General features: G+C 44.4%; 1 protein-coding gene across 2 annotated transcripts in view; it reads right to left on the reverse strand.

Annotated features, from left to right (window-relative positions):
• Window positions 1-18214, reverse strand: part of ACOXL (acyl-CoA oxidase like) — a 319722-nt gene that overhangs the window by 75919 nt on the left and 225589 nt on the right. For both annotated transcript variants that reach the window (XM_070474015.1, XM_070474021.1), the window contains exon 14: window positions 16382-16493. In XM_070474015.1, the coding sequence (XP_070330116.1) occupies window positions 16382-16493 (112 nt within the window). The remainder of the gene's footprint in view (window positions 1-16381; window positions 16494-18214) is intronic.

Raw genomic sequence — 18214 nt, forward strand, 5'->3', positions numbered from 1 at the left:
CCAGGTAAGGATTCTGACAAGGGTGACCATTCCCTTCTCTAGCAGACTTTCCTGACCCGAGAACTGAACCATCTGAGTCACCAGGGAAGCCCATACAAATCAAAGTCAACTGTATTTCTGGATTCTAGGAATGAATAATTGAAACTTGAAATTGAATCCACCTGCCAACACAGAAGACGCAGGGGCTGTGAGTTGAATCTCTTGGGTCAGGAAAGTCCCCTGGAGAAGGGAATGGCAGCCCACTCCAGTATTCCTGCCCAGAGAATCTCACGGACAGAGGAGCCTGGTCGGCTGCACTCCATGCGGCAGCAAGAGCTGGACACGACTGAGAAATTAACCAGCATCTCCGTCCAGTTACATGGAGATCTTTCCGGTGCTTTCAGCGTAAGGTCTCCTGCTGGCATTCAGCAGGTGTTCTGTGAGACTTGTTCCACATGTAGAGCTGTTTCTGATGCATTTGTGGGTGGAGGTGAGGGCCATGTCCTTCAGCTCCACCATCTGATTAGACCCCCTGGGCTCCTGTCTCTGGCAGCATTGAAAACATTTCTACCCTTGTATTCACCTCCAAATCCATTTGCTGTGTCCTTTGCATTTGTTTTCCATGCTCAGGTTTAAATCTACCCTCTTCCTTTTTATTTTACTGTGGAGAGGTGGAATCAGGTCGGGGTTGGGGGGAAAGAGTCCAGTCCTGACCAATAACCATGCAGGCCTCTATAAGTTTGCTAAGTTTGGATATCAGATTCTATGAAACACTTTAGGTACCATATGTCTTAAATTATATCCATCCGATATGGAGAATAATACAACACGCAGTTATTTAAAAATGTTATAGAGAAGTAAAGTAGGTCAACAATGATTTTTCCTTACTTTCTGCTTCTCCTAGACTTGTGAGCCTTTGTCCAGGACGAAGTAACCTTGCCCAGCAGATGAAAGTGAAACTGTCTGTCACTCAGTCAGTCGGACGCTTTGCGACCCCCTGGACTGTAGCCCGCCAGGCTCCTCTGTCCATGGGATTCTCCAGGCAAGAATACTGGAGTGGGTTACCATTCCCATCTCCAGGGGATCTTCTCAACCCAGAGACCGAGCCCAGGTCTCCGGCATTGCAGGCGATTCTTTACCATCTGAGCCAGCAGGGGAGAAGCCTGGTAGATGACCACCGGGCAAAGTAATGGAAATCGTGCCCCCCAAACCATACAGGATTTCTTCTCCTTCTCCTTTAGCTTCTCTTCTTTCCCTTCCCTCTAGCAGGTCTGGCACTTGTGGTCTGGCTTCCCCACACTTACCCACCTCCAGCACACGCTCACCTGGCCTCTCAGCCCTTTTACTGCAGACTCTCCTCTGTAGCCTTTTGTAGCTCCCACTCAGAGGCTGGCGTCTCCCTGGGTCCCGCCTACATTTCTCTCTGTGACTGAACCCTTGGTGTGGCCAGAGGACGTCTCCCTCCAGCATCTCCAAAGGTCTGTCCTCACCTAGTCAGCCCACGTCTCCACCTTCCTGTCTCTCCACCTGTTTGACTCTCTGTCTTGTCTTTGTGTGGGCATGCATGTATGTACGTGTGTTCTTAATACATTTTTCTGCCTTCCAGTATTTTTTTATGTCTATCTTTATTTCATTTCTCTGTATTTCTCTCTCAAGATGAGTTCTTCTTTCTTTCTCTCTTTTTTTAAAAAAAATATTTATCTATTTGGCTGCACTGGGTCTCAGTTACCCATGGCATGCGTGATTTTAGTTCCTCTCCTTGGGACTGAACCCACGTCCCCTGGATTGGAAGGTGTATTCTCAGCCACTGGGCCACCAGGAAAGTCCCTCTTTCTCTCTTTTTGCAAACTGACTTCACCACTTTTCACTTGTCTATATATTTTTAATGTTTCTGCAGCTTTCTGCCTTTCTGTATTTTCTTTATTTCTCTGGGTTTCTGTTCTGGTTTTCTTCCTCTCCTCTCCTCTCCTGTTTCTATGTCTGCACTTCTGTCTTTTTTCCTGCATTGTTCCATCTGTCTTTTCTCCTGTCTCCTCTTTCTTTCTTCTCTTATGTGTTTGCCCACTACCTTATTTCTTCCTTTTCTCTTTAGGCTTGCTTCCATATTAAGCTTGGTGTCCTCTGTGTGGCTTTGGAGAGAGGACCCCTCTCCTGGCCACCACCAGCCTCTCCCTGAACTCTGCTCTCTCCCAAAGCCACCACTCTCTTCTTGCATCAATGGGCAGGTGCTGGTTTGTCTGCCACCAGCAGCTCAAAGAAAGCAGGGTGACTGGGTCCACCAGCTGTCAGCTCACTGGTGGCTTCCTGAATTGGGAATATGGGATTCTTTATACCATTACCCTAAGCTTTGAACCGGAGCTACAATTCCAGGAGAGCCAATAAATACATCTCATCCAAGATCTTGCTACCCATGCAAAAAGAAATGATAGATGAGGAGGGACACAGGAGGGCACCCTTATGTCCACTGATCCTGCTTGTAAATATCCTCCAGATGTCCTAGAGAAGGCTGTGTCTTGGCTTTGGGGACCCCAAGGGAGGGGCTAGTTGTGGAATTCATGATGATCTCAGAGCTTGGGTCAGAGTTTGAACCCAGGGCCCTCCGCTCGACCACCCGTCCCATCCCAGAGACCCTTGCCAGGCACCAGTTGGGCACCAGAACCTCACTCCCTTCCCTCAGAGTTGGCAGGTGGCTGCAGCGCAAGACCAAGGTGGGTGGAGGAGCCCTCCTCTCAGGATATGAGCCGAGGGGGTGCAAGGCTAGGATTCCCAGAGGAACACACCATGAAAATGATGGCTAGTGTGATGCCACATAGAGGCCCAGCATCTCGGATCTTCCCAGCACACTCATGTGCCCCGTGGTGCTGGCCCTGGGTTTTACAGTGAGTCCCAGGAAAGTCCAGTAATGGGCTCTAGACCTGGAACGCAGATTTATCATTCGGCCAGGGCACACCTCGTGCCCCACTGTCAACAAAGCTTGTTCAGCACAGCTGTGTGACTGCAGACCTGCCCCCACCCTCCCTACCCTCACTGTTCACACAGGCGCCTGCCTTCCAGGCAGCCTGGGCCACAGCAACAGAGACAGCATCCTCTTCAGCCGCACAGGGAGCAGGTTCTCCGTTCAGTTCAGTTCAGTTTCGCTCAGTCGTGTCCAACTCTTTGGACCTGCCTGGTATCCATGACCCCATGAACTGCAGCATGTCAGGCCTCCATGTCCATCACCAGCTCCCGGAGCTTACTCAAACTCATGTCCATTGAGCCAGTGATGCCATCCAGCCATCTCATCCTCTGTTGTCCCCTTCTCCTTTCACCTTAAATCTTTCCCAGTATCAGGATCTTTTCAAATGTGTCAGCTCTTCGCATCAGGTGGCCAAAGTATTGGAGTTTCAGTTTCAGCATCAGTCCTTCCAATGAATATTCAGGACTGATTTCCTTTAGGATGGACTGGTTGGATCTCCTTGCTGTCCAAGGGACTCTCAAGAGTCTTCTCCAACACCACAGTTCAAAAGCATCAATTCTTCAGCGCTCAGCTTTCTTTATAGTCCAACTCTCAGATCCATGCATGACTACTGGAAAAACCATATCTTTGACTAGACGGACCTTTGTTGGCAAAGTAACGCTAGCTTGCCTGCAAAGACGCCTGTGGATGTGCATGTGCACATGGCTCCTCTCCATCCGGAACCATCCAATCTCAAAACACATGCCTTTGCCTACTTCAGAGTGGTGTGTGTACCCTTCTCTCTGCCTTCCCCACCAACTGCTCCCTCCGAGTTTCTCCCGAGAGCTCCCCTCCACGTCGTGGTCCCAATGTGCACCTTCTGGTCTCCACCAAGCTTGCACATCCATCCACTGGAGCCCTTCTTGTCACACTGCTCTGCGTAGAGCAGGACTGAGACCTGCCTGGTACCCAGCAGAGTGGGCAGGGCCAGTAGGCAATGAAAGACTCCCCTCTCACAGACAGGTGCTGGGAGTAGAGGTGGATTCCAGGTGAAGGGCTGGGATACAGCTGGATGCAGAGGGCACAGAAAAAGCAGGAGGAAATTTCGTAGAGAGGAGTATAGGCAACCAAGACGTGTGGGGCTCCAGGTGAGGCTTCTCACTGCAGGACAGTTATGGAGACTGCAGCTTTGGGGTTCTCCGCAGGCTCTTCTCTCACTGGTGCTGCCTTCCAAGCTCTGGTCTGGGTCCTGGAAGTACGAACAGGTCCCCAAGACAGAGCCCTTTCCTAGCGAAAACCTGACTATTTTTGTCCAGGAGAGGGTATGGGGCAGGGGGGACACATGTGCTTGATCTGACCTGTTTCTGAATCTTTTCACCACTAAGGCTTGGCTGAAATTGTTAGAAGATGAAATCAATAGGCTCTTGGCAAAGGGCTCCTATAATTGAATACATTACTTCCCAATTTCTCCTCCTTTTCCCTTTTTGTGTCAAACGAAGAGTCTGCGTTTTATTACTGAGTCTTTCAGAACAGAAAACGAATATCAGATGATACAGCTTCTTTGGTCATTTAGCATACGTTTGAATACAAGCCCCTGAAATTGATCTTGATCATTTCCAATAACGGATATGTCAATAAACAGATGGGTGATGCCTTCCTCCTTTCTTAGCAGTGTCCTCCTCTTGAAATTGCTTCTAACTGTTCCAGTGGAGGAGCAATAGAGGTAGGGGTAGGGGGTGGAAATCAGGAGACCATAAATAGATTTTACAGGCACTGAAGTGTGCATTTGGAGTACCATCAGCTAGAAAGATCTTGTTTCAAGAACACGATCTTTGCATTTAGCTGAAGACGATGTTATGGAACCTGACTGCCCTTAGTGACTGCCTAAAGCTGTCATAAGGCAGAATAATGCACATTTAATGTGGGAAAGAAATCAGCCCTCGGGATCTTTGTTTCCTGATTCTCCGCAGCAGCTCACCTGGTGCTTGGCCCATAAGACAGCTGAAGGAGGCGTTCTTGGGACTGTGTGGGAAAGGCCGGGGGTGCGGCACACAGAGGACTCACCCGTGGGGGTCTAGGGTGAACACAGGGAACAAGAGATGGGGGGGCAAGAGCACAAACCCACTGCAGTTTGGACTCCACAGGGCTCTGTGCCTCAGTGGCCACCAGTGACATCGAGTCTCCCCCAGAAGCCCTGGGGGCGCTCCTGACTCCACCTGCTGCGTTCTCTCCATTAAACTGGCCCAAGTCTCAACCCCGCCCCTCACGCTCACTGCCGTGCATGCTATGTTGCTTGTCATGTCCAACTCTGTGTGACCCAAAGGACTGCAGCCCTCTGCCACCCCTCCTAGCTCAGACTAGATCCCAACTTTTCTGGGGTGACAGTTTCTGTGGCCTTCCAAGGGGCCCCCCTCTCATCACTGAGTCCAGAATGATCTTCCTGACACCAATGTGCTCCGGCCACTTGCAGGGAAGGTAGAAGGTTCTAGACCCCATACTCAGGGTGTACAAGGCTCCCCGCAGTGAGGACCCACCACTGCAGTCACTCCACCGATGCAATCACCCCACTGCAGTTTCTGCTGGACAACGACGTGAGTCAGCTTATGGTACACACACATCCCCTCCCTCTTCGGTCTGCCTGCCACCCCACCCCGTCCCGCCTCTGCGTCGTCACAGCATTGAGCTGAGCGCCCTGTGCTATACGGCGGCTTCCTGCTGGCTATCTGCTTCACACGTGGGAGTCTAGGTGTGTTCATCCCAATCTGCTTGGTACTTGAAAGAATGCTCAACATCAGTAATCATCAGGGAAATATAAAGTGAAACAGATCACCAGCCCAGGTGGGATGCATGAGACAAGTGCTCGGGCCTGGTGCACTGGGAAGACCCAGAGGAATCGGGTGGAGAGGGAGGTGGGAGGGGGGATCGGGATGGGGAATACATGTAAATCCATGGCTGATTCATGTCAATGTATGACAAAACCCACCACAATGTTGTGAAGTAATTAGCCTCCAACTAATAAAAATAAATGAAAAAAATAAATAAATAAATGTACAGAAAACAGAAAAAAAATTGAAACCACTGTGAACTATCACCTCATACCTTTTAGAATGGCTAATCAGAAAACAAGAGGTAAAAAGTGTTGATGAAGATGTGAAGAAAAGGGAATCCTTGTGTACTGTTGGTGGCGATGTAAATTGGGACACGCCACCATGGAAAATAGTATGGCGGTTTCTAAAAAATTTAAAATGGAACTACCATATAGATCCAACAATACTACTTCTGGGTATTTATCCGAAGGAAATGAAATCACTATCTTGAAGGGATATCTGCACTCCTATGGTCATTGAAACATATTTACACAAGCCAAGATATGGAAGGAATCTAAGTATTCATACACACACATACACACACACACACACACACACACACACATTGAAATAGCCATTCAGCATGAGAAGAAAGGAAATCCTGCCATTTGCAACCACATAGATAGACTCTGAGGTCATTATGATAAGTAAAATAAGTCACGCATAGAAAGACAAATACTTTACAATCTCATTTATATGCAGAATCTAAAAAAGCTGAAGTTGGGCCTTCCCTGGCAGTCCAGTGGTTAAGACTTCATCTTCCAATCCGGGGGTGGGGTGGGGGAGATGGCCGGGCAGGTTTGATCCCTGGTTGGCGAACTAAGATCCCACATGCCTCATAGCCAAAAAACCAATACATAAAAGAGAAGCAATATTGTAACAAATTCAATAAAGACTAAAAATGGTCCACATAAAAGAAAAAATCTTTAGATAAATAAAATTAAAAAGATGAAGTCACAGAGAGGGAATAGAATGGTGGCTATCAGGGGTTGGGGGTGGGAGAAATTGACACATGTTGGTCAAGGGGAAAAATGTCTCGTGACCTAAATAAAGTATGGCATGGTGACTACAGCTAACAATATTATAGTATACACATATAAGGTGCTAGAAAGTAGATCTTCAAAGTCTCACTCTCTACCAAAAATGTAACTGTGAGCTGATGAGTGTTAACTAACAGTAGTGTGCTAATCAGTACACAACATATATGAATCATCACATGGTACACCTAAAAGTTACACAGTGTTCTATGTCAATTACATCCAATGAAACTGGAGGAAAAATAACAGGAGAGACTCCAAAAAAGAAACTGTTGTTCAGTATTCAGTCATTTACACCAAGTCAAACTCACCAGTAAATAGCATTCCATAAACTAGAAAAATGTCCTTTGTATGCTATGCTCTTCAACCGTGAGTCCTGAGTTTGCTACATGTACCCGTGAATCTGCATGTCTCTCAGACTAAGCTCTGTCTTGTCCCGTGCCCTGTCTGGATGATTTGCCCCACTGTCCATGCCCGAGCCTTTCCTGCCACCTTGGCCAGGGACCTGCTTCCCATGGCCCAGACTTTCAGATGTCAAGATCTCTAATAGAAGGTTCAGAATCTTTAGGGTACATGGCCTGACTTCGGGGCCAACCCTCAATAGCTCACCTCCTGCCAGGTTCCTTTAACCTTGCCCAGACCTCCCTTGTCATCTGTCACCATGCTCTGGATCCCATGCTGCTGGCTGGTCTGGGCGCCCACAACTGTGTTTTGGTATGCCACTGAAAACTCTCCAGCACAGAACTGACACTTGGTGAATGTTTCTGCCATTTGCCATTTCTTCTTTTTCACAATTAGTGTATCAAGATTCAGTGGCTGAATCTTGGAAAGTTCTGAGTTTCCAATTTCATATAAGAAAAGATGAAGAGTGCCTGCAATGCAAGCAACCTAACCGCTGTGAGGTGCCACTTAGGTTGTATCTTTACATATTTTAATTGAAGCATAAAAAGCATGCAGTCAGATGCATCAATCTTAAGTTGACAGCTTGATGACTTCTTTATGTGTATGTACCCATGTAACCATCCACACCAAGATAAAGAAATTTCCCAAACCCTCTACTATACTCGCTTCCCAGCCCATACCACACCCTCTCACTCTCTCATCCACAGACCACCACTAACTAATTTCACCCCTTCCTGAATGAATGTCATATAAATGGAATCATACATTATTAACTTCTTTCCAGGCTTCTTTCAGTACACATAACATCTGTAAAATTCACTTACGTGGCTGCATATAACAGTAGTTTATCCCTTTTATTGCTGGATACAATTCTGTGGTATGAAGATATTACAATTAGTTTACCTAATTTCATGCAGATGAACATTTGGGTTGTTTCCAGTTTGGGGCTATTATTGATACAGATGCTATAAACATTCTTGTAAAAGTCTTTCTGTGAGCAGAATTTCATTTCTCTTGGTATTTACATAAAAACCTAGGGGGGAAAATGCTGGTTGTAGGGTAGCTGTGTATTTAACTTTATAAGGAATTGCCAAATTGTTTCTCAGATCAGTTATCACTATTTTACAGCAATGATCAAAGTTCCCCTTGCTCTATACTGTCACCATGATTGACTTACACCCTTTTAGCTTAACACACTGCAGTGGGTGTGTCGTGGTATTTCACTGTGGTTTTAATTTCAATTTCCCTGATGACTAATAAGACTGAGCAAAGTTTCATGTGCTCATTACCATTCTTTTATCTTCTTTTTTGAAATGTCTTTCAAGTCTCTTGTGTAATTTTTCTTAGATTGTACCTTTTTGTTACTGGGTTAGAGAAGGTCTTTATTTTGGATAAAAGTCTTTTGTCAGATACATGTGTTGCAAATAATTTTTCCAAGGTTATGGCTTGTCTTTTTGCTTTCTTACTGATGTCTTTTGGAGAGCAATTTTTTTTAATTTAAAATTTTTAAATCTGGTCAATATTTAATTGAATGTTAGTGCTTTTTATCTTTTTCACTAAAAAATCTTAGTCTGCACCAACTCCAAAGAAAGAGTCCCATGTTTTCTTCTGAAAGTTTTAAGTTTCCACTTTAAGTCTATGGTCAATTTCAAGTTAATTTTTCTGTGTTATATGAGGAATCGATTTTTTCCATTTGAATATTTAGCTGTTTGTCAAACAATTTGTTGAGATTTTTTTTCATCATTTAATTCCCTTTGTACCTTTGAAAAAATCAAGTGAACATATATTTGTGAGTCAGTTTTCTGGACTTTATACTGATCCATTGACCTGCGTGTTCGTCATTATGCCAAATCCACACTGTCTGGGTAACCGCAGCACAGACGTAAACTCTGAAACCAGGTGCCACACGGCCTCCACAGCTCTTCAACTCTTCAGTCATTTTGGCGATTTCAGAGTATTTGTATTTCCATATGAATCGCCAAATCCTCTTGTGAGTTTCTACAAAAATGTCTGCCGCTGCAAATCTGATTGAGATGGAGTCAGATCTACAGACCCATTTAAGGAGAATGAGCATCACAGCGATGCTGGGTCTTTCCATGCACAGATACGATGTACTGTTCTACCCATTTAAGTTCCCTTTAATTACCTTCTGCAATGCTTTATAGTTTTCTATGTATAGATCTTGCACTACTTGAATTTTTGTTGCAAAGTATATTCCCAAGAATTTCATGTTTTCTAATGATGTTGTAAATTTAATTTAATTTTACATTGTGTCTTCTAATTATTTATTGATAGTGTATAAAAGTACATTTATTTTGGATATTGAGTTTGTATCTTGTTACATGTAGTGATTTACTATTAACAGCTGTGTTGCAAATAAATAACATAATCTCACTGAAGGAGAAGGAAAAAAACATATTGAAGTAAATTTGGGAAATACTACTTTTTTAGGTACTGTAAGCTACATTCACAAAGAAATACTGTGTTCTAGTTGTAAATGTGTTTCTCACAGAGAGACGGGACTAGCAATTCTGAAACTACTTAATGTGTATACTAGGGAAGATCAAATAAATAAACATAGTAGACAGTCAAAGCCAGATTTCTCACTTTCTCAGAGAAAGACATTACAAATAGGAAAGAGGGAAGGCTTGTGGTTTGGGATTGGAATCAGAACTACCAGTAAAAACTCGTGGTTTCTAATGTAAGTACATACAAATCTGTGTGAGAAGGTGCAAGTAAACCTATATCTATTTTCTAGCTCAGAACAAGCCTAGAAATAGTTACATTCCAGTAGCAAATTAGCATACTCAGCAACCAGATACTGGTTTTAAATGCTATTCTCCAATACAAGGACCAGGGACTCTTGGAGAAATGGTTGATTACAGGGTGGGCAGAGAAAATGAAAGATGAGCCTATGACATTTTGTGGTACCCAAAGTACAGAAGTGCTAAAAAAAATCATGGGGATATAACAAACAGACATTTGGGCTAGCTAACGTGAAAGGAGCTTTCAATGGCCAAAGCGGAAACAATATGAGCAAGAAAATAAAATATGTTAGAATTGGATGTAGCCCAAATATAGAATATCCATTAATCTGAACTGATATAAATAATAATGAATTGAATAAATAAATAATTGGTGGAAAAGGGACAGCTCTTCTTTCTAATAAAGGAACGTAGCCAGAATGAGGGAAATTGAATGTCCCCACTAGTAAACATCACTGGGGGCTTCCCAGGTGGTGCCAGAGGTGAAGAACCTGCCTGACGATGCAGGAGACCTAAGAGACATTTGATCTGTGGGTACGGAATATCCCCTGGAGAAGGAAATGGCAACCCACTCCAGTATTCTTGCCCAGAGAATCCCACGGACGGGGAGCCTGGTGGGCTGCAGTCCATGAGATCACAGGGTCAGATGTGACTGAGCACGCAGGCACACACGCACAGAACAAGAGAAAGGAAAGTATCACAGAGCAGAAGAGTTTCCTGTGACCAGAAACAACCAAGACGGAAGTGCCAGTCTTCACAGGAGGCAGGCACAGGCAGCCTCAGGTCTTCCTGTCTGCCCACTCCGGGCTCTCAGACCAGCATCTGCCCTCTTCAGCACCATGTTCAGCTTACTGTGCCATGGAAGTCAGTCACGCTTTCCCTCTCTCGAGAGTTGCAGGGGTGTAAGCCTTACCTCTCACTGAGAAGTGGGAACGCGTTCCCCATTAAAGGAATTTCAGCCCCAGTCAGCAGAGGAGCCTCACTTTTGTACAAGGTGACTATTGCCCAGGCAGTACCCAGTGCTCAAGGACACAAAGACTGTCCGTCAGCTGGCCCTGGTCTCTGGCGCATCCTCCCAGCCCAACTAAACCCCAGGAGTTAGAAGACGCAAGATCAACGCAGACCAGTGACTCAGGAAATTTAGTTTCTAATCCTGTTTCCTGCCTTTGATGATCTGCCTCTGGAACAAAGCTCTCGGCATTTCTGTACCATGAGATTTTTCGTAAAACATCTGCTCTTCAGGCTGCCCGTTGGCTTTTAAAATGGTAACAAACAGAACCCAGCGGCTGTCACTCTCTATTTCCTGTCTCTGCTCTGAAACTCCCAGGGAAGTACAAGCAAAGATCAGATTTTCTTTCTGGGTTCAGCAACCATGGTGACTCCGATGGCAAAGAATCTGTCTGCCATGCGGGAGACCTGGGTTTGACCCCTGGGTGGGGAAGACCCACTGGAGAAGGTCATGGCAACCCACTTCAGAATTCTTGTCTGGGAAATCTAATGGACAGAAGACCGTGGTGGCTACAAGTCCATAGGATCACAAAGAGTTAGACACAGCTGAGTGAGTAACACTTTACTTTTTTGGTGACAGTGGTATTTTCCAGCTCCTCTCTGATTTATCAGCTATCACTGGATCCTCCCTGATTTATCAGATATCACTGAGCCCGCCTGCCAACGAAGAACCCACCTGCCAACAAAGAACCCACCTGCCAATGCAGGAGACGTGGTTTGGTCCCTGGGCTGAGAAGATCCCCTGGAGGAGGGCATGGCAACCCTCTCCAGTATTCTTGCCTGGAGAATTCCATGGACAGAGGAGCCTGGCGGGCTATAGAGTCCATATGGGGTGGCAAACAGTCAGACATGACTAAGCGACTAACACTGGACGAAGTTCCGGAAGACCTGTGACTGAGGAGACCGTGCCAGCTTGACCTCCAGCAGACGCCATGCAGGTGCCATCCAATCACCGACAGGGACAGCTTGCATTTTCCACAGACAGAAACTCAGACAAGGTTCTAAACGCCAACCAGGTGACCTGGGCAAAGAACCTGTTAGTCTAAAAGTATAACAAATAGTTGGCATCACCTATTAGAAAGATAGCCTTCAGTGGCACTATGATTTTGTTATATTTTGAAGATCTAAAGAAGTTAAAGTCACACACACACAGAGCAGTCAGGTTGCACCAACCACAACAATAAAAACTGTAGGTGACGTCAGAAAGCTCTAGGGACCCCCCGGGTAGTCCGCTGACGAAGACTCCATGCTCCCAATGCAGGGGGCCCGGGTTCCATCCCTGGTCAAGGAACGAGATGCCACATGCCACAACTAACAGTTCATATGCTGCAACTAAAGGCCCCGTGCGCTGCAACGGAGACCTGGCGCAGCTGAATAAATAAATGAATGAAAAATACAGAAAGCTCTACAAAGTTACATCACCCGAAACCTTATTTCAAACCCCCACTAACTCTTTTCCAACAAAATCTCAAATTCCAAATAAGGAAAAATAACTTAGGGTAGTTGTTCCCAACTTAGATGACAGCCCCTGGATTTTGAGGATGATTCATGGTCTTTACTTGTTGATACCAACCACTTCTCTTTTCCTTTTGACTCAGCCTTGCAGTGGGAAGGAGGGCATCATAAATGAGACTTTTAAAATCACTCATCCCTAGCTGATTTCCACACCCTCTGAAATGGAAAAACTGCCCCAGTGCAGCAAAGGAGTCTTACAGGTGACGACAGAAGGACTAACCCGCTGGTTAACCAGGAGGAGTCTCATCCCGCCTGAACTACCATCCCTCTACCTGCCCAGTTTTTCTTATAAACATATGAAATTCAGCAGTCATCTGTTATACATATTGATCACTGAGGGTATGCATTTGTCTCCTTTAGATTTTTCTTTTATGAAATGACTGAAAGTGTTGGTCGTTCAGTCGATTCTGACTCTTTGCGACCCCACGGACTGTAGCCCACCAGGCTCCTCTGTCCATGGGATTCTCCAGGCGAGAACACTGGAGTGGGTCGCCATGCCCTCCTCCAGAGGCTCTTCCCAACCAGGGATTGATCCTGGGTCTCCTGCACTGCAGGCAGACTCTTTACCAGCTGAGCCAGCAGGGGAGCCCACAGAATGGAAGAAGCCCTTAATAAACTATTCTCAAGGTGACAAGTTTATTGTCTTCTCCCTGCCCCACTAACGGGCAAATGATGCAGTGACCTCGATGAACAACGCTTGCAAGGTGATTTTAGAAAACTGGAGGAGTGGGGCTTCCAAGGGGAGCTCTGGAGTTAGGCTCCCTCCAAGGTTACCAGAGCACAGAAGGACATTGCCTGGGCCCATTCGGAGTTAAATTCTGGCTGCACCAAGGAAGGAAAGAAACGATCAGATGGTAGGTCTCCCTTTTTTTTAATTAGAGCAAAATCACTTAACAATACTGACACATCAGCATGAATCGGCCATAGGTACGTCCCCTCCATGTGCCTCCGCACCCCGCCCCTCTAGGTTGTGACAGAGCACCAGCTTTGGGTCCCCCGCACCGGCAGGTCTTTTTGGGAGAACCCGGGGTCTCGACTCCCTAACTCTGACTGTGAACTACGAGCTCTCAGCACTCATCCCGGACTAAGAGGGAGACGGACTGTCTAATGTGTGTGGGCCAAGGGTCTCCAAAATAAAATGTGCGTTGAGGAAAATTAAGGTGGGTCAGTGGTAAGGAATCCACCTGACCATGCAGGAAATGCAGGAGACATGGGCTCAATCCTTGGCTCAGCAAGGTCCCCTGGAGAAGAAGACAGCAACCCGTTCCAGTCTGCTCTCCTGCCTGGGAAACCCATGGTCAGAAGAGCTGGGCAGGCCAAGGTCCACAGCATCACAAAAGAGATGGACATGACTTAGCGACTAAACAACAACAACTATGTTGTTTATTTAACTCTGTTAATGATAAAATAAAATATATAAAACTATCCAACTTTGTTTAACTATTTCAAAACACATAATTAATAGTTGGCTGATCCACAGGGACCACCAATTGTTTTATAGATCCTTAAAATGTTTTAAATTTTCTAATTGGAGGATAATTGCTTTACAACATTGTTTGCATCAGGTGGCCAAAGTATTGGAGTTTCAGCTTTAGCATCAGTCCTTCCAATGAACACCCAGGACTGATCTCCTTTAGGATGGACTGGTTGGATCTCCTTGCAGTCCAAGGGACTCTCAAGAGTCTTCTCCAGCACCACAGTTCAAAAGCATCAATTCTTCGGTGCTCAGCTTTCTTCACAGTCCAACTCTCACATCCATACATGACTACTGGAAAAACCATAGCCTTGACTAGACAGACCTTTGTTGACAAAGTAATGTCTCTGCTTTTTAATATGCTATCTAGGTTGGTCATAACTTTCCTTCCAAGGAGTAAGCATTTTTTAATTTCATGGCTGCAATCACCATCTGCAGTGATTTTGGAGCCCAGAAAAATAGTCAGTCACTGTTTCCCCGTCTATTTGCCATGAAGTGATGGGACGGATGCCATGATCTTAGTTTTCTGAATGTTGAGCTTTAAGTCAACTTTTTCACTCTCCTCTTTCACTTTCATCAAGAGGCTCTTTAATTCTTCTTCACTTTCTGCCATAAGGGTGGTGTCATCTGCATATCTGAGGTTATTGCTATTTCTCCCGGCAATCTTGATTCCAGCTTGTGCTTCTTCCAGCCCAGCATTTCTCATGATGTACTCTGCATATAATACTCATGGATTAAATCTGGCTTGGAATGGTACGCTTAGATCATGAGGTTTCCTCTTTCTAGGAGGAAACCTTAGTCCATTTGGAGCTGGTGAATAAGAATTGAAGCTAGTCTTGTCTTTTTTTAATTTGTTGATAAACTATTATTTTCTGTCTGGTTGCTTAAATGATATTCTCTTCACTATAGAACTGCAAGCTATCCTCAGGTATGGGTATTTTTTCCCACTAAAATTTTTATTTTTTTTTTTACACTAGGGAAAATACTTTTCTTCTGTGTTGATTATCATATCTGCTCCTTTGTTCCAGCACTTTCAGGAATATTTCTTCTCTGTAGGTTGCATTTTGACTGTTTTCACTCTGTTGATTATCATCTCGTGATCTTTATCCTCTACTTCTACAGTCTTGGAAAGCTCATTCACAGGTTACATTTTCTCCATTGTTCTGCTCACGAGTGCCTCTAGAGTGTCTTGATGGCATCCTCCTCTTATTTTGGCTGGCACCATGTTTGATAAGGACAGGGAATGTGGAGTGACTTAAACCCACCTGAACATGCCCTTGACACCTGGAGGATGGACCAATTTGCACAAAGTTGGTCCAGCTCCCAGTGGGCGCTCATCAGTCTGGCTTGTTCCCCGAGTGGATCTGGACCACTTCTGCTCCAGGGCTCCTCTGCTGAAGAGCACTTCCTGAGAGAATACCCATCCCCCAATGGGGCATGCATCCTCCTCCCACTCTGTGCTGTCCTTGGTGATGTCGTCCTGGGAGATGTGATCTTGGTATTCATGTTAAAAGAGATGAACTGAAGCTGTGGGGGAAGTTTCATGGGAACCAGTTCTGGTCCTCTTGGAACCTAATTCCTTTGCAGAGGGAGAGCAGAGGTCTGATTTCAGGCTATGGTAGTCCTGAGTCTCTGAGTCTGTGCAGAAAGTAGATAAAGCCTTCTCTTAGGGTCTTCTTGTCTATTCCATGTTGGAATTAGGAGATGAAACAGATATTGCTGGGGTGGGGGTAGGGGTTTCCTCCAGTAACTCCACTGGCACCACACTTGGTAGAAACTACCTCTAGATTTCTATCAACACTGATGCAAGGTTTTATGTTTTTTCAGAACATCATGGGCACTTTAGTAGGAAATAGAGTGCATCTCAGGCGAACCCAATGGTTAATTTCCACATGTGCCTGATGCACTTTCCCCCTCCCCCCTGAAAATAATGTATTCGTTATTACAGACAGACAATGATGCTTCAGTTTCAGTAAGGGTTAAAAATCCCTCCACTCATCAACTCCCATTCTAAAGATGACACAGTTCATCAGTAGCATCAGGGCCTCCACAGTAAGCAATGCCATCATGAAAAATAGCTTATAGAAATTCTAGCCCTTTCCAGAAGCTTGTAATTATTGCTGCATGTGTGCTAAGTCACTTCAGTTGTGCCTGACTTGCTGACTCATCCTCTACTACATTTTGCAGGAAGGGGAAGATCCCTTGGAGGAGAAGGGAATTGCTCCCCGCTCCAGTATTCTTGCCTGGGAAATCCCATGGACAGAGGAGTCTGGCGGGCCACAGTCCACTGGGTCACAAAGAGTCGGACCCGACTGAGGGACTAACACTTTCACCAGCAAGAATATGCCTTACGCACATGTCAAAAGGAAAAATAGTAATATAACACAGTGTATCTTTACCTTATAATAAATTCGGGCCACCAAACCCCGCTGAAGAATCCTTTCACGAAAGTGCACTGCTTTCAACAGAAAGGTGAGATTACTAACTGTGTCCATGTTAAATGCCAGGAAACTGGGGGAAAAAAAAAAAAAAGCACAGTGACCATCATTATTATTTTGTCATCACCAGAGTATTTCAATTTGAAAGAAATAGATGGGATTTGTTTTTTCAAAAAGAATTACTTCCCAATAGAGAGTGTGAGTACACATAATTATCTCCTTGATCTCTCACTTGCTGTATTTTGTGCCTTTTATTAGTAATTTTGTCAATGAATGCCTGGATCAGGTTATTCTATGTGGTCATCCTTTTGATGTAAAGATAAGATGGATGAAACTGGAGCCTATTATACAGAGTGAAGTAAGCCAGAAAGGAAAACACCAATACAGTATACTAACGCATATATATGGAATTTAGAAAGATGGTAATGATAACCCTATATATGTGAGACAGCAAAAGAGACACAGATGTATAGAACAGTCTTTTGGACTCTGTGGGAGAGAGTGAGGGTGGGATGATTTGGGAGAATAGCATTAAAACATGTATATTATCATATGTGAAACAGATCGCCAGTCCAGGTTCCATGCGTGATACAGGGTGCTCGGGGCTGGTGCCCTGGGAAGACCCTGAGGGATGGGATGGGGAGGGAGGTGGGGGGGGGTTCAGGATGGGGACACATGTACACCCATGGCAGGTTCATGTCAATGTATGACAAAACCACTACAATACTGCAAAGTAATTAGCCTCCAATTAAAATAAATAAGTTTATTAAAAAAATAATTTGGTTTACTGATTTTTCCACTTAGTATTTTTTAAATCTTTTGTTTTTTAATTTAGCCTTTCATTTTGGCCACACCTCACGACATGTGGGATCTTAGTTCTCCAATCAGGGATTGAACCCTTGCCTCCTGCATTGGCAGCACAGAGTAATGACCATTGGACCACCAGGGAAACCCCTAAAAGATATATTTTAATTGAAGTATAGTTGATGTACAATATTATATATTACAGTTATCCAGTATAATGCTTCACAATTTTTAAAGGTTATACTCCATTTACAGCTATTATAAATGGGCTTCCCAGGTGGAAAAAGTTCTCCGTTCCTCATAAACTAAACACACATAACCTATGACTCAGCCATTCCATTCTTACTATTTGCCTTAGAAAAATAAAACTAATTCATGAAAACACTTGTATACAAATGTAGTCACAGAAGTTCTACTCAGAGGAGTGAAAAATTAACATCCCAGGTGTCTCTCTGTCAAGAGAAAGGAAAATAATATGAACAATTATACACCAATAAAACTGACAACCCAGACAAAATAAATAAGTTCCTAGAAACATATCATCTTTGAAGACCAAATGAAGAAGAAATACAAAATATGAGCCAAGTAATTACTTGCAATAAAATTGAATCATTAAAAAAAGATTTCCCAATAAGTAAAAGTCCAGGGCCAGATGGCCTCATGCATGAATTCTACCAAACATCTGCAGAAGTAACACCTATCTTTCTCAAACTATCCCAAAAAAATTAAAGAAAAAAGAAAACTTCTGAACTCATTCTAGAATGCCAGAATTAGCCTGATACCAAAGCCAATAAAGATATCACACACAAAAAGAAAATTATAGACTGATGAACATAGATCCAAAAATCCTCAATAAAATATTAACAAAACCAAACAAAACAATACACCAAAAAGATCATACACCATGATCAAGTGGGATTTATCCTAGGAATGCAAGGATGGTTCAACATCCACAAATCAGTGTGATTCACCACAGTAACAAACTGAAGA

The sequence above is a fragment of the Odocoileus virginianus genome, chromosome 2, assembly GCF_023699985.2.
Source record: "Odocoileus virginianus isolate 20LAN1187 ecotype Illinois chromosome 2, Ovbor_1.2, whole genome shotgun sequence".
In the NCBI taxonomy this organism is placed as follows: Eukaryota; Metazoa; Chordata; class Mammalia; order Artiodactyla; family Cervidae; genus Odocoileus; species Odocoileus virginianus.